This window comes from Anarrhichthys ocellatus, unplaced genomic scaffold, assembly GCF_004355925.1.
Source record: "Anarrhichthys ocellatus isolate YVR2014 unplaced genomic scaffold, GSC_Weel_1.0 scaffold272, whole genome shotgun sequence".
NCBI classification, from domain to species: Eukaryota; Metazoa; Chordata; class Actinopteri; order Perciformes; family Anarhichadidae; genus Anarrhichthys; species Anarrhichthys ocellatus.
The window spans coordinates 35,584-51,721 of NW_022280297.1; the positions used below are offsets into that span (position 1 = coordinate 35,584).

The following is a 16,138-nucleotide window of genomic DNA, read 5'->3' on the forward strand; positions in this document are numbered from 1 at the left end:
CACTCAGCAGACAAGCATATACAAGTACAATAACAAATGCACATACACACACAGATAACTAATCCTGCTCCAGCACCACCCTCATTCAAACAGGTGTGAAGAAATATCTATCCGAGTATGAGCCAGTACTGTGATTTGTGTGCCGTCAGTGGTTCATAATTACCGGTAGTTGCCTTTCTTGCTGAGCTGTTCCTTGAAGTGTCCCAGGTTGAGGCAGTGGGTCTTCATCACACTGCGATAAGGAATCTCCTCACCACAGAAGAAGTAGGTGATCATTAGCTCTTTAGACCTGAAAATGCAAAAATGAAAACTGGTGTCAAACAGTTGCACTTGTAGGAGAAGGAGTCACATTGTTGAATGTAGACAAAGAGAATAATTAATTAAGGATGCCAACAGACAGCTGGCTCACCCAAGGGTCAAACAATTAAAACTAAAAGAGGCCTCACAGTCAGGTGGCTGTAGCTTATCATCAAATACTCAACCCATTCAACAACAAATATACAAAGGGGGCCAATGAATTTGGGTTACCAAGGGCTACTTAACACATCTTTGTTGGGTTCCAGTGGTAAGTGTGTGTGTGTATTGGGAGACGGGTGGGTAGTTAGGATTCCGTATTAAAGCATGTTTAATCTTAAATGATTAAAAAGCAAGCGAAGAGGAGTTCAAAGACATAGCTATGCTGACTCACAACATCTCTCTTTGAAGGGGAGAGCGAGAAAATCTGTGAAGAAGAGGGTATAAAACACAAGCTCGGAGAGGAAAACCTAAAAAAAAAGTGTCTAAGTGTATGATAAATGAAATATGAAAAGCTTAATAGCTAGAAAGCAATTGAGAAAGAAATGAAGAAACGTTGAGCTGTAGAAAGAAGCTCATACTCGTCTGCTTGGAGTCCGGGGCTTGCTAGCGGGCTGCCTGAAGTGGGGAAGGCTGCTGCTGGGTGGCTCCTGTCTCTCTGAAGGCTGCTGGCTCCTGTTGAATGCCTGTTAAAATAACAGACATCAATGACCAATCAATAATCACATCAATAGGAAGGAAAACCACTAAACTGAACTGGACTATGCAAAACAGTGTATTCTAAATGTGGTCAGTGAAATGTGGAAGATGGGGAATATGTTGGCAGTTTTGGTTCTATATGTAAATCTGTGTGTACCTTTGTTTCGGTGGCTTGGAGACCTCTTCTAGTCTGCGGCAGGCCTCCTCAAGCTGTGCCAGGGTGTTAGGTGGGGGCAGGGGTGGCATGGCCGGGTCCTGGATGAACGGGTGGCCTGGGTGATGGCCACGGAGGTGAGCCCCACTGCCAATGCCGCCTCCACCCCAAGAGGAGTGAGTCCGACCAGGCAGAGTCTTGGAGTCAAGCGGGTTGGACTTCTTTAGGCCTTGAGTGCTGTTAGGATAGAAACGGCCAACGTGAGCTGGGAACTCGAGACAGAAATGAGGATGTGGCGACTCCTGACCGAAACTCACCTGTGTGGCTTGTGCTTGCCCTGCCTCTCACTCTCTAGGATCCACTGCCAAACATTCTGAGAGCGGTCGGTGGCATCTAGGGGAAGACGTGGCGAAGACACGCCCTCGTCGGTGTCTTTGACTGGTCGTCTGGACAAAGTGCTGCAACGACTGGAGGAAGAAGGAGAGGCAAGTTAGGATCATGGAACAGCTTTACCACGGGGACAATTTTTAAAATCTAAGGTACTAAGGGCTAATGCACTAAGTTGACTGACAACTAGTGTCAGCGGAGTTTAGAAGTTACACTCACGCAGGGATGAAGTCGGAATAATTGGCGCCCCCTGGAGGGCAGAGGCACTGCACGCGCTGAGCCGCCTCGGCCTCAATCTGCTCCTTGGTCTTGACGCCAGCGTGGTGGTGGTGAATGTAGTGGTGGTGGATGTGCTTAGTGGACTGCTTGCCTGTCATCAGAGCCTTGGCGGCCCCAGGATAAGCACCAAAGAAGGGCCCGTGGCCAGAGGACACCAAAGCATCTGTCCGATCTGGGGAGCGTGAGCACGGTGAGTGCCGAACCACACCTGGTGACTGGCAGCCAGGTGTCTTCAGTACACGGGATAGGTGCTCGTCCAGGATCGCCTGGGGGTCTTCCTCGCATTGGCTGCCAGATGGGAAAAGAGGGTGATGGAGGGACGTGCTGCTGGTGAGCTCAACGCTCTCCTCCCTTTCCTCCTCCTAGACAAAGAAAAGAGTAAAAAAGTTAAGGCGATTGAGAAAACATTCATACACAGTCACATGTGGAAAAGGCAGCAAGCCGAGGAATTCATGTCTCAACTTACACCAACTTATATCTTTCGTCCTCTGAAGTCAGTGAGAGCAAACGCCTGGATAACTTGATTTGAGTTTCCTTTTTGCCGCACTGTTATCTTCGCTAACAGGCTTTGGGTGCGCTTCATCTATAATGCAGAGTGTGCCTGTGCTGCACAAAGAGACTGGCACTACACATACTCAGCAAACGTGCCACTGGAGAGTATCTAAGTGCTAACTATTTGAAGGAGCTTCAAGTGTGTCTAGAAATATAAGTTTGAAAGTTCCTCCAGATGAAGGAGTGGAGGACAGAGAGGAAAAGGGAAGAAGCAGCTAAACCAAGACAGACTTTCAAATCCCTTGGTCTTTCCCCTGTTCTTCGACATACTAAAGCTGGCATAAAGGCTTTTGTAGTGCGATATGGAACTTGGATACAAGTTAGAATTTCCAAGTGGTAGCCAAGCTTAATATTGGTGGAAGTGTCAGGCTGTTGAGAACAGGTTTGTGTGCATCCGTACCTCCTGGATCTGCTGCAGCCTCTCCTCCAACGAGCTCATGGTGTCCTGCTCTCGCTTCAGCTTCTCCAGCCGCGATATGAGCTGGGCAGCAAAGGCTGAGGGCTCAACAGGGGTCATCTCCTTTGGTAGCCGATGTGTCCTCTGCAGGATAAACAACACAGGGGGAAGGACAATTTAGTGTCTGTGTGTGCGACAGTGTAACTGCGTAGTGTTTTTGACGGACGCAATATGTTGCATTAATCCACCGTCCTATCTCGTTCCAAAAAAAGCCTGCTACTATTCCAAAAGGCCTAATCCAGATGCCCTTGCCCTCGAGCTAACCTGAACCTTCTCCGCCGCCCATCCCTCCCCAGATCTTCTCATACCCAGTGCCCTTGGCGGTGCCAGGCTGGTGGGTGAGGAGGAGAGAAGGGGGTAGCGATGGCGGGGTAGCAGTTGGTCTCGCTCGGAGGGGAGGCCCCCTGCCTGCACCCTCTGTAGCCCGACCAAGCCATCAGCTAGGCAGCCTCTGAAGTCAGCAAACTTCAAAGGGCCCTTGTCAAACATCAAACGCACACTAGGGGTGGGAGGGACACGCGGCTTTAAATCTCCGAATAAAAGCCAGATATCGACAGAGAAGAGAGTGAGGAGAGGGGAATAAAAAAAAGGGGAGAGGGGGACAAAATTAACAGCATGAAAAAAGAGGGAGAGGATTGAGATGTGCATTGGTAAAGTGGCAATGGTGGCAGAGAGAGAGAGTGAGACAGAAGGAGGGAAAAGAGGGAGGGAGAGGATAGAGGAGTCAAATACTGGGAAGATCTGAGGGGAAGTAGTAATTTATTTCCCGGCTGCATGCAGGGCAGCTCAGAGGTACTCTAGTCACATTATCCTCCTTTTTCTTTAACTATATGCACCGGCTTCTCTCTCTCCCTTTCTTACTTTTTTGTTATTTGGCACACTGGCTTTCTTGATTTTGACTCTTTTTTTGTTGTTGCTCTCATCTCTTTGTAGACACGATGAAGGGAAGAAGAAGAAAGGCAAGCAGAGCTGCTGGCAAAGGAGCGCCAGCCCTGCACGGGGCCCCTGCTGCCTGGGGCTGGTGCATCATGGGAGACAGAGCCATCTCCAAATCAGGAGGGAGACATTAAAGGAGTGCAAGTGGGAAAGGAAAAGAGAGAGAGAGAGAAAGATTGAGAGAGTGAAAAGACAGAGAGGAAGAGAGCCAAAAGGCGGAACAGACTGACAATTGCACAACTCTTCCATATACACATACCTGTGTTTGGATATGAAGACAAAAGAATTGAACTTTTCTTGCCTCAAACAGACTTTATAACCTGTGTCAATCTGTGATAACCCAGTTCTTTAAACCTTCAGCAGGTCAACAAAATCAAGAATTCAAAGCACATACGCCGTATGACCTAAATACTAATGGGACCAGATATCAGGGTGGGAGTAGACGAAAGTGGAATTGAATAGTAATTTGGCTCGTATTCATCTGCTGGGATGTAAACTGTAGTTTTAGTCAGTTGAAAGAGTAATCTTAACCATCACCATTAACACCGTATCAGTTATTGCCTATGCTATAACCACAGCTATCATAAAACATATGGAGCTATGATGCTGTGTGACATACTACAGTAACAGAGACGGAACACAAAGATGACAACACAAGTTTATATTTACATCCCTACAGAAGCTTCTGGGAAGAGGAGGGGGGGGGTTGAAACAGCAGCAGAAGAAGTGAAGTGGTATGCTAATCCTGCCTTTCATTTACCGTAGCTTTTATATGAAAATGAGCCGGGGAATGAAATATAGTATTCTGTCACAACATGAGCTCTGAAAAAAATAAAATAAAGCACAACTCCTCGAGGGAATCAGGACCCAGTTGTCTGTCAGTGTGTAAAAGTTTGAGTTTAGCAGATTACAAAAAAAGGAAACACTGAGACAGGAAGTAGAACTTAAGGAGGTAGGACTTACAGGAAAGTGGGGTAGCGTTATTTGGCCATTGATCTTGACACTGCGATGGATCTCTCGCTGGAGTTGCTTCTTAGTGCCCAGCTTATATGGAGGGATTCCATCTCTGTTAAAAAACAAAAAGATATTATATGTTAAAAAAAACACTCAAATGACTCTTATTTACAATTTATCTAGTTGGTTTTTTTTTCACCATTTACTGCAACTCATCATGCAGGTCACAGTACCTCCACACCAACTCTTGGTGCATTAGCACCATTAGCCAATCTTTGTGGAGAAAGAGCCCTTAGGAGACAGTTCATCATTGAAGTGACCGACACAACACCACTAAGTAACCACCCACTAGGCACATTACATCTAAAGCAAAAGGCCACAGAGCCCTTGAAGCCAAGTCAACAAAAACACACATAACAAAACACGCCAGAACAATGGTAGAGATATGCTAAACATCCCAGTGCGGGCTTCAAAAGAAGAGCCTCACCAATAAGATTACATCGGTGCTTGTCAACTCTGACAGCGGTTGTTTAAAAAGCAGACAAATTAGCGCTGAACTCAGTAGCCGATTAGGATCGGAAACTACAACAGGCTAGCGAATGCTGCTTAAGTTCTGCTGGCTTTGTAGCTCTGATAAATTAATATAAAACCAGAGATTTAGCTCGGAATTCAAAAAGTCTCCGGACAATTTAGCATTTATTCTCCATTTTTCATTCTGTGTCTGCTCGCTTTTTTTCCAGTCAGCTGCCACTTAAGCTGGGCCAATTATCTTGGCCGTTTTGGCTGCTCAGAAGTGTCTGACCTAGCCCAAACGCTACTTTTTCTGCTGCCTCTTTGAAATCTCACACTCATGCACATATGCACCCACTGCCATCTTCGTTTGGCAAGCACTGTGCTGTGAGCCTCTGATCTCAGCAACATCAAAAGGCTGGTTTGTAAGATAAGGTAATGTTTGAAGTTGGTGCAGCAGCATTCCCCAGCGGTCCAAGTAAATCCATAAATAAGATATAAGCAAAAAGAAAAAAAAAAAATCCCCCCCCCCCCCCCCCTTCTTCCGCCCCTTCTTCCACCCCCCCTTCCCAAATCCTCCTCTTGTTGTTCTTTATCTGGGAAATGAGATTCAAATTCGCAGTGTGCCTTTTAACCACTGTTAAAGGACACACTAATCAAATTGTTCTGTCGAATGAGAGGAAGAAGCTGCATTTTTTATTAAAATCAGTTAGGGGTGCGGAGAAACGAGACATGGGGACAAGGGCAGGAGAGATCGCTGTGTCAATGACCTTGGTGGGAACTATTAAAAGAATATGACTTTGACACATCACGGTGTTCAGCAGTGAATCTATTTTTCTTCTGCATTCCCCTAAACAGGTTCTGCAAGTCACATGTCAGAGCGACATCGTCAGGAAGAATCAGATACTGGAGCCAGGCTGCTGATATCACCCGTGTTGCAGCAAACCTTTTTGTAGGTGGAGCCTACTACCAAAAACAACGCTTCACAAACTGTCCCCTCGAGATTACAAGCCATCATCCCTCAAGGTGCAGGAAGAAACACAGGAAACTCTTCAAAAGTGAAACTTAACAGCCCAGAGGAACTTGAGCGCTAACAAGAACCCCAAACCTAGGGGGCAAAACGGCACAAAGCTCGCAACTTCCCAATCACTGACTATGTTTTTATCAATCCAAACTGTCTCCACCCTGGCAAACATGTGACGGCTGGGTGCTTTGTCCAGGTTGGGAAAGAGAAAACAGCCGTGGGCTCTTTCATGGTTTCATGGGCCCTTACTTTATGGGGATCTCCTATTCAGTTGTGCAAGTCATTTTCAAAGCAGCCAGCCACCCTCTTATCCCCCTAAGCTCCCCTCACCTAACAATAGGCTGAAAGCGATTCAGTTAAGCCCTTTATACTCCGTGCACTTTATTTTCTCACTCCCTTGCACTTCGAGTCCAACCACTCCTGCTATTGGCTCCGGCGGGTGGAGGAGAGAGGCTGTGGAGGGTTGGGTGGGTGAGGTGATATTTTTTTGGGGGTGCCCTCGCCTGGCCAGGGGGAGTTCCTCATGCCTTGTCCCAAGGTCTAGAAATGAGTAACCCCTGTGAAAGCCTCACAGACACATGATCTCAGCACGCCGCAGAGGCCAGTGGCAGGAAACCGACCCACCATGTGAGTAAGCCTCCTTTCATTTGGTGCCAACATTTTTCAATGAGTTTGTCTTGAGGCCCGAATGGCCATTTCCCTCCCCCTCTCCTCCAGCTCTTCAAAGGGAAAAAGCGATTAGATAATATGAAAAAAACAAGTCTGTTGTGGCAGAAGGGTGGGTGGGATAGATACATTTCAACTTTGAGGAAAATGAGGCAACGCCCCCACCCACATCAAGACGTTCTCTCTCTTTTTTCACCCTTCTCTCCAGCCTGCAACGCATCAGAATAAACTTCAAAAGGTCCTAAGACATAATGACTTCCCCAGAGTTGTCTCCCTGGAGGCCACAGTAACAACTACACATTAATAGAATTACCTGGAGTCAATCATAGAGGATAATTAAAATACATTACGGACCATTATTTCGCAACAGTGCAGCCCCTTGGCTTGAGGAAATGCTGACTCTGTTGGACTACAAGGCCAAATATTTTTCCTGGAAAGGTGTTGACTGAACCTTGGTCCAGGCACGTTCGGATACTATTGAAACAATAAAATTCAGAGCTTTGGCCAGGGTCAACTGAATGGAAATACGCCATTTAAAGTTGCTACGTAATCTGGGTTGAAATTAAACTGAGCAATCAACTTTTTGATTTCAATAACAACAAAAAACACTTACACACTACTGTCCGTCATGGACATGGAATCGTCCGTCGTAGCATCACTGGAGATCTCGCTGTCGTTGGCACTGGTGGCAGGGGCAAAAATGTAGCCGGAGTTGACAAAGTAGGGGCTGGCGGGGTCTCCTCGACGTAGGGACCTGCAAAAAAAGACCCAGGAATAAATTTGCCATGTCTTAATGTGATGTCCCTTTTGGCTGCTGTGTGAAATGAAGACAGTGGAGAGGTTTGACAGCTGGATAAAGTTTACTTGCTTTGTGTTTCCCGTTTCTGTTATTCATTTTATCAAATTCTTTAGATTTCTGCAATTAAAGTCACTTTCGTGAGACTTTTGAGGTCAGAGGAATGTGACAACAATATTAGAGATGGAGGTATGGGTTCTCTTTCATGTCCCTCCTCCCTCACAGGTTCACAGGTTGTGTGTTTGGGGGGGGGGGGGGGGTTTGGAGTGGCTGAAGTGAGCAGCCTGCCTGTGTATGAATGAACAACAGCATTTCCCTTCTTCTCTCTTGTGCTATCTTCCCACCCTTTTGTTTGGGCCAGGCCCATCCATACTCCTGCACTTTTCCCATTCTGAAACTCCACTCTCTCTTTCCTTGGAGTGTTTTCTCATCCACACTCTCCCACTTCTATCTCTCCCTCTCTCTATCATCCAGTCTGGGGCCCCTCCTTTACCCTGCTTTCCTTTCTAATGTCTCTCCCTCTCTCTGTCTTTCTACTCTCTCCTGCTGTGTTGCATTCCTGTTTCAGTAGTGAAGGGGGTGGACAAGGAAGAGGGGGGAAGAAGAGGAAGGGGGAACTTGAGCTTTAGAGAGGGAGGGAGAGAGGGAAAGGGGGAAGGAGGGCCCCTTTCTTTATGAGAATGCCTTCTGCCAGGAGTGCTGAGAGGAGAACCCCAGCATGACTAAAGCCGTAGGCCCCGAGCACAAACCTGACCTTTGGAAGGTCCGCGCAAAGAGTCAGGTATTTGGCACAGCTGGGCTCTCTGTACGCCCCCCCCCGCTCTCTTTCTCCATCTCTTTTCTTTCTTTCATGATCCTCCCTTCCTGTCTTTCCCCCTTCTCCTCCTCTTGTCTCTCCCTGTCTCTCTCCAAAGCATGCTTAGTCTCTGTCAGACAGATTATTTTTTCTTCAAAAAGCAGAGATAAAAGTGCTGGATAGAAAAGAAAGAGGAAGAACACTGAGACACGTGCACACACAATCTATGGCAAAGTGGGGATTGGTGGTTGAAGCTGCGGAACTGAGCTGAGGATGTTTTGTTGTTGTGTTTTTCAATCACTTTGGAGTTGGGCTTTGGAGGTTTCTCAGAAAAAGAGAGGAAAAAAGGAATCTGTGCAGTGGCAAAATTAGTTCCACATGTTTGAGATGGAAATTGGTTGACCTAAAGAGATGGTGAGGGGCAGGGGGAAAGCGCGGGTGATGGAAAGGAGAAAGAGGGGGCTCTCTCCCTCCCAATTTTCTTTCAGTAAAAAACAAGAATGCGGGGGATCACACCAGGAAACCAGGAGATGCCCACATGTCAACAAACCCTGTGCTTATTGGTTCCTAACTCAACATGCGCCCTTTCAAGAAAATGAGTAACTGTGCTATGATGTTATCTGACATCTGCTCACATGAAGGAAGAAATCATCAAGGGAGTGTTTAGGTTGAGTTATTAGACTTAGTCAATTCGGTTTTTTTTTACTCTGTTATTAAAATTATAATTTCCAGTCCCACTAAATGTTTCGTGAACTTCAGAAGGAAAGTATGGATTATCTATGAATTGCCCTTTTCTACCAAACCAAATCAACAAGACATTGTTCAACTCCTATAAGTAACAACTGCGTCCAGATATGCGGACAAAGTAGTTGAGTGAAAAACTTTTTAAGTGCCCTTTGATGCAAGCTCATGCATAAAATCCAGTTTTTGAAAATGTTCCTGGCTTGACAAGATTTCAGCTGTTGGACAATGTGTGGGACGAGCTCTCAGGAAACAGATCTGCTTTCATCTCTGACCAACAGAACAATATCGCCGCTTGGCAAAACACTGACTGCTTCAATTCTCTTAACTCTGTATTGGCAGTTATTTGGGTCAAAGAGATTGTGTGATAGTATACAATAACTATATGGCTTTGGAGTAGAAAAAACAACACAAAAAAAACAGCATGACTTTAGAATAGCATCACACTGTTTCATGTAGCTTTAACAGACATGAGGCTTGGTGTCTGAATTTGTGCCTGAACCGGAGGAAGGGTTTCAAAGCACAGGAAACTTGGGCAAGCCAGCAGAGGGCTGCCTGCAAGACACCATTTACTTAAAAGGAAGGCTCAGATCCATTGATGTTTTTTACCCACCCCGCCCCTCCACCCCTCCAACCCCTTGACTAACTGCAAGGCAGGAGGGCACAAATACACAGGCATGTTCCTCTGAGACTCTTTGATCAAGTGCCTTTATCTCTCTCTTACGCATTTGTGAAAACTGCCACATATCCACTGTAGTTTAACTAACGAAGGAATCACGAGGAGAGTAAGCAAGAGGCTACTAAAAAACACACACACTCACTAAAATGTAACAACACAGGCATGCATGCTCTTACCTGCAACTATTCTCCAGCACTTCAGCTGCTGTCCGGATGGTAGCAGTAGCCCTCAGGGTTTTCGCAGACAGTCCAACCACAGACCCTAACGTTTTTGCCTTCAGGTCATTACAACTCCACTCCTCTTCCTCTATGAGAGGAGGAAGGTATCCGCACATCAGCTTGAGGCTGCCGAGGCTGCCGTGGTTCATGTACGCCGCGTTTTCGCAGCCCGTGCGCACGTATTCGAGGTATATGTCAGAGGTCAAAAACATCTGGTATGCATTCTCTTCCATGTTGGACTGGATTTCCGTCTGCGCCTGGTCAAACATGGCAGAGTCTATTTGTTGTTTCTTAATACTATCCCTTAGGAAGGTCTTGGTGGCGGGTTTCAGCTGCTTGGCGACAATGCCGTTGTTCTCGACGTACCGCTTGAAAATAACTTTGGCGACCCGCAACGTTTTGGTATCCTTTAAGTCCATTTGCCTGAAGCCGTTGCAGGCGAACCAAAAGTCCAAAGTGTCCACGCAATTTTCTCGCTCCAAAAAGGTCCTAAAGAGGTGAGCGCCGTCTTGGTCGCCCAGGAGAAAATGCAGAGACTTTGTCCACCGGACTAGGGGCGAGTCCGGGGACGCGCTGCCCTCTGGCTCCCCGAGTCCATCCTCGTTCCTCCGCGGTGTGGAGCCGGGAGGCGCGGCGGCGGGAGTATCTTTAACCTTGCTCTGGGCTCTCATTTTGGCAGATCTGCTGGGGTTGTAGCATGACGCCTCTCCCTCCTCCCCCGGTACCGGAGGACGAGGAGCATCTTCTCGGAAGCTACTGCTGATGTGCTCCGTAAGCGCCCTGCTCATGGCTCCAGCTCCGGTTGCCTGTGCGAGAGTGCCGTCGTGCCTCCACTGAGCTCCAGCCTAATCCTCCTCACTCTCTAAAAGCAGCGGGGGAGCTTCTCAGCTCCTCTTCACTCTGAAACACAAAGTATTGATCTAATCAAAGCCAGATCCTGCTGAACTTCAAAGAAAGACATCAAGTAAACAGTCCCTTTCAAAAAACCCTCGCCGGGTTCACAGAGAAAGGAAATATGAAAGGCTCTTTTCGTTTCATTTATCTATTTATAATCTAAATGAGAGATCAACCTACATTCTCAACGTGCATTGATCTGTCACATCAAAAATACATTTTACAAGAGTAATCATCTCACACAGTCCCATTCTTCACCAAAAACCGCATTCTCACAACTGTGGCTTACACGTGTTTTCCTAACGAGTCCATGTCACAGGCTTCAACTCCAATTAATTCCCAATCTGTTTCGGACGACCGTACCCTACCCCTCTCTGTATCACACACACACACGCACACACAGAATCGTTTCCACTCGGAGCCCACACTTGTCCTCACCATCCCAGAAATGTACAGACAGAGTGGAAATGCATCTGATCTGCACCACAATGACCTTAAACGTATAGTAATGCACGAGGGATAAAAAGCCCCGCGGGAAAAGTCAGTCGCTCATGCGTAAAATGTGAGCGATCAATCGCCTTAATGCTACCCAATTACAGGACATTATTAAAGCCATAGCTCCGGTAACGTGTCTGAAATACCAACGCGGCAGAAAGACTCGATATGTTAAAACTCGTATAGGAGCTGAATCTTTTTTATTCGGAGCCTCAGCGCCAAATGTAAAGAGACTTGTAACCTTAAACGGACACGCAGCTAATACGACATAAACTGTGCGGTTTGCGGTCACAAATCCTCAACAATATTTCATACAGTCTCAAAGTCTCTACATCATAATATGACCGATTCTAAAAACCCAGTGGATGAAGCGTGCGTAAAACAAACCTACCATCGCAGAGCATATCCAACCAGAGTAAAAACCCGTTGAAAAGTTGAACTATTCCTCCGTTTACAGTAGAGTCTAATACAGTCCCAAACTCTCGCATCAGTAATCCAGCACAACACAAAGCGACAAAGGACTATTTAAAGCCTTCGTTGTGCCACATGTGTCCTATCTCGCTGCAAAACAAGCTCTGTAGTTTGATGTACCCTGTCCCATTCAACAACTGACCTCAGAGTAGGCTGGCTCAGTCCCTATGTAGATCATCGGTGGTGTCAAAATCTGGAGGAGGTAAAAGAGGAGGTGGAGGGGGGGCTCCGGGCTCCGATTGAAGAATACATCCCACTTTTTTCCCAGCTAGAAGACGCACCACCCGACAAAATATTCGTTTTTTTATCTGAGCTACACATTCATACACACACATACACACACACACATAAGCTTCTTATCTATCTCACCGTATTTCTCGCCCACAAACAAGAAACATAGCCCGCATTTCTCAACTTCAAAGCTCAGCAGCAGCACATCAAAGCGGCCAAGAGAGGGGGCCTGTGGAACAGCTTTCCGACAACTTACCATCCATGTACCCGAGTAGCCTCCCTTTTTGAAAACGGGAAAGTAAAGTAGTCCAACAACAGGCTGTGCCTGTAACCACTTCGGCGTTGTCCTCTGCCCTGTACTGTCCTATCACACTGGACGATTTTTGTATACAGATGCAAATAAAGGGAGAGAAACGTTTCGCCCTCGACTTTTTCTCCTCAGGTAGTGTTTCAAGAAGTCATACAGCAGGCGGTATAAATCCTCGGGGCTGTTTCTAAACCAACTGGGCTGAAGGTTTAACTGTGGACTTCAAAGTAACGAACCGCTGGCCTGGTCCCGGAAGATACATAAAAACACAGCGCCTCGTCTTCGCGGCAAACCAACGAAATAACACACAAATAAAACGAACTAGAATACAGATAAATGAAGGGAAACGGCTACACATTATAGCATTTGTCCGCTCAACTGTCCCTCGTTTGCAACCCCATGCGTATAGACGTTCATTAACGTTTCATAAACTTTTCAAGACAGGGAAAGGATTTACATGTATGCCAGGACCTTATCAAAGACAGGCAATCTCGAGCCAACTCCCCGAGGCTTTGGAGCGTCAGAAGTAAGTGATCTACCGCGCCAATAGCATTATTCTTACAGTCCGTCTGTTACTACACAAAGTTTCAATAGAAACACAAAGCAAACAACAGCGATACTTGTGTTGCCTCTGGCCTCCATCGACAGAAGGGAGTTTAGTGTGTTCACATAGCTGAGGAGAAGCCATTATGATCGGGTGAACTATATACATTTTACAGTTCATTCAGGTATTTATCTCCTATTGTACAGCAAGATATTTCTTTCTTATTTCTTTCTTATTTCTTTATTGGGTTACAAAGAATAGGGAGTTTGGGCGCATTATCCTCATGTAATTCAAGTAATATTCCATTTTAATTACAAAAGTAGCAGAGTAAGGGGAGTGGCAGTAAAGAATGTGTGTTTAAATATAATTTTACAATGTCCACAATGATTCAATACATTTTCTTAAAGTTTTAGCACTGGTTTGATAATCCTGTATAGAGTGTAACTGTCAAAAAAACTTACATATTAGTCACAGGCTTTTAGCCACAAAGATGTCAACCTAACACACTTGCCAGTTCCACATTCAGGGAAAATGGCACAGCATGACATTTTGATTGAAATTGGACAGAGAGCAAAGGCAAGAGCTGTTCTCTAGTCTTTTAATTCACATGACTTCCCTAATGTCATTGTGACAGAATCTTAAAGAGTGGGTTAGACAGTGATCCAATCCCATGGTACTTCAAAGGCTATATTGTCCCTTTGATGTTGAAAATCAACTTTAAAGGAGAATATAATTATATAAGTCAGACGATTCAAATTCACAAAACTCTCATGATGGTACAGGACAAGGAAACTAATGAAATCCAACTTATCTGAGTTCCTCAAGTGGTGATTCATTCATGCTGAGTTATACATAGCGGAATAAGCATGCAGTGTAGCAGTTCCCATGTAGATTTATAGTTGTGTCAGCATCTTTGTCCATTTGTCCAAATCTGGACATTCGGCCACACAGTATGGAGTACAAATATGGACTGACCATGGACCCTCATTATTTTCAATTTAGATACTCAATAATTTCTCACGGCATCATGCAGCCAACTTGTACATTGTAGTTCTGACACATGTTGCTGAGGAATTTTAACACACTCCAGCTTTCTTATAAAAATGCACAATAGCAAGCCTTTCTTGTTTTCTTGGTAAAGAACAGGAGTCTAGCTGATTACATTGACATCCTGCCAACCACTTCCTGCATGCTGTGAGCTTGTCTAGTGATTCAGTCCAGCCTATTTTAAATGTAAATCTTTTAAGAGATTTTCATTGCAAGGTGTTATCACAAAGCCGTTTGATGGCAGACAGTGGGGTGTCTTTCTCTGTCTCTGTTTGTGTGCGCGCATGTATGTGACAGAATATGAAGAGGTAATTCATAGCCACTGTTTATACAGGAGGGCTGTGTAAAACAAACATCGCTGCCACAAATCCAAACAATCCAGCACCCAAAATGCACAAAAAGCTTCCAACACTTCGCAATGGGAAGTGCCCGCTGTCTGCGAGATGGAACACAGAATCACAAAATGGGTCAGCAGCGCTCGCCTCATGACGTTGAAGGGGCACTGCGCTTATCGGCGAGGATCAAATTAAAGCAATGAAATATGTAGCCATACTGTTATCTGCACACTAACTTCTTTAAAGTCAGCTTTGAAAGGAGAATTGAGATATAGAGGGGTTATAAAATGTAATTTTTGAAGTGCAGGACAATCTTAAAAGTAAGATATTTCACATTCGGGATAAGACGTTATCTTCACTCAAATTAAATTAGGCCGCACATATCACTGCAAAAGAAAAAAAAAGGAGTCCACAGTTTAGTTTTTGCTGACAGGCAGGAATCTTTGTTCATGCTTTGCTCAGTCGGCTTCCAATGACAAGCAAAGATCAGACTATTCAACTATTGGGGATGCTTTTGTTTTTAATGCATTTCTACAAACAAAACTGTGATCACCAAATCAACCAAAAATACAAATTGCATGTCTTTTTTTTTTATCCATCTGGAAAGTGTCATGAGACGCCAAACCCATGGGACCACACCTGTTGACACTTGAATGCCCACTCTTGTGTTTAGCAGTGACAAAAGAGAGAGGGTGCTGTAAAGTAGCCACAAGAAGCCCCTTTTTGATGTTGACCCTGCCCTGACCCCTTTGTTGGGGCCCTAACCATTTCACAGGAAGATCCAAACGCTTTAAAAGTACAATACAGGACGAGAGTGCCGCCACTGACTTGCTAGAAGCCCCAATAAAACAGGGTGACCTGGAGGCTAATTGAGAGCTCGTGGTTGGGAAGAAATTAAAGGCATCTGCCATGTCACCACAGATTGGAAACGGAGAACCCCTTTAATTAGAGCCTGCATTAAAAGCGCAGAGAAAGTAAGCACTTCACTTCTCTCAGGTGTCACAACAGGATATATGGAAACCGACAGAGGAGTTTAATTATAGTAGTGTGTAGGATTGGGTCTGTTGGAAAAATCTTCTTTCTTTCTGTTAGTTATTGTACTGTAGACATGTTTGGATTTTTGCATCAGTAGATGAATCAGTCAAACAGAAGGCCTCTCCCCTCTTTTGTCGCTTTTTCGTAAAAAAAACAAAAACGTTTGGATTTGCATCCCATCACAGACCATGGTATATGTTCCCACAATGTGAACAATAAATTCTGTACAGGCCGCTTTGTCGCCCCTTCCTCCTCTCAAATCCTACACTTGCGCTAAAATAGCACAGAAAAACAGAAGAGAGGGTGGCTAATTGCAAATAACCCAATATTTTGTAGTTCAAAGGCTGTGGTGGGTTTGAGTGATAATTTTGGCTGAAGCATCACCATAAACACTAATAAAATTAAGTGCGTCGAAGGGAGGAGGGGGTGTGGCCAGGCATCCCTTTGAACAGACCCTGTGATCAGTTCCCCCTCTCAATTAGCGTATTGTCCACTTGTCCTTTCAGCTGGGAGGGAGGGGGCAGTCTCCCCCCCTAGCTTCCCTTTGAAGTGATTATCCCTTTATCTCAAGCCTGAGCGAGGAATATCTTGGGGGACAATGGCAAATTAAAGCCCATATGGAGAGAAGCGTGAATGT

General features: G+C 45.5%; 1 protein-coding gene across 6 annotated transcripts in view; it reads right to left on the reverse strand.

Annotated features, from left to right (window-relative positions):
* LOC116401190 (axin-2-like) overlaps positions 1-16,138 on the reverse strand; it is a 49,079-nt gene that overhangs the window by 5,446 nt on the left and 27,495 nt on the right. For 2 of the 6 annotated variants that reach the window (XM_031879470.1, XM_031879474.1), the window contains 9 exons: positions 10,101-11,042; positions 7,526-7,666; positions 4,722-4,824; positions 2,766-2,906; positions 1,754-2,175; positions 1,465-1,614; positions 1,151-1,384; positions 876-980; positions 164-289 (listed from right to left, as the gene is read on the reverse strand). In XM_031879470.1, the coding sequence (XP_031735330.1) occupies positions 164-289; positions 876-980; positions 1,151-1,384; positions 1,465-1,614; positions 1,754-2,175; positions 2,766-2,906; positions 4,722-4,824; positions 7,526-7,666; positions 10,101-10,930 (2,252 nt within the window). In that variant the 5' untranslated portion in view covers positions 10,931-11,042. The other 4 variants (XM_031879473.1, XM_031879475.1, XM_031879469.1 and 1 more) reach the window with 4 other exon arrangements.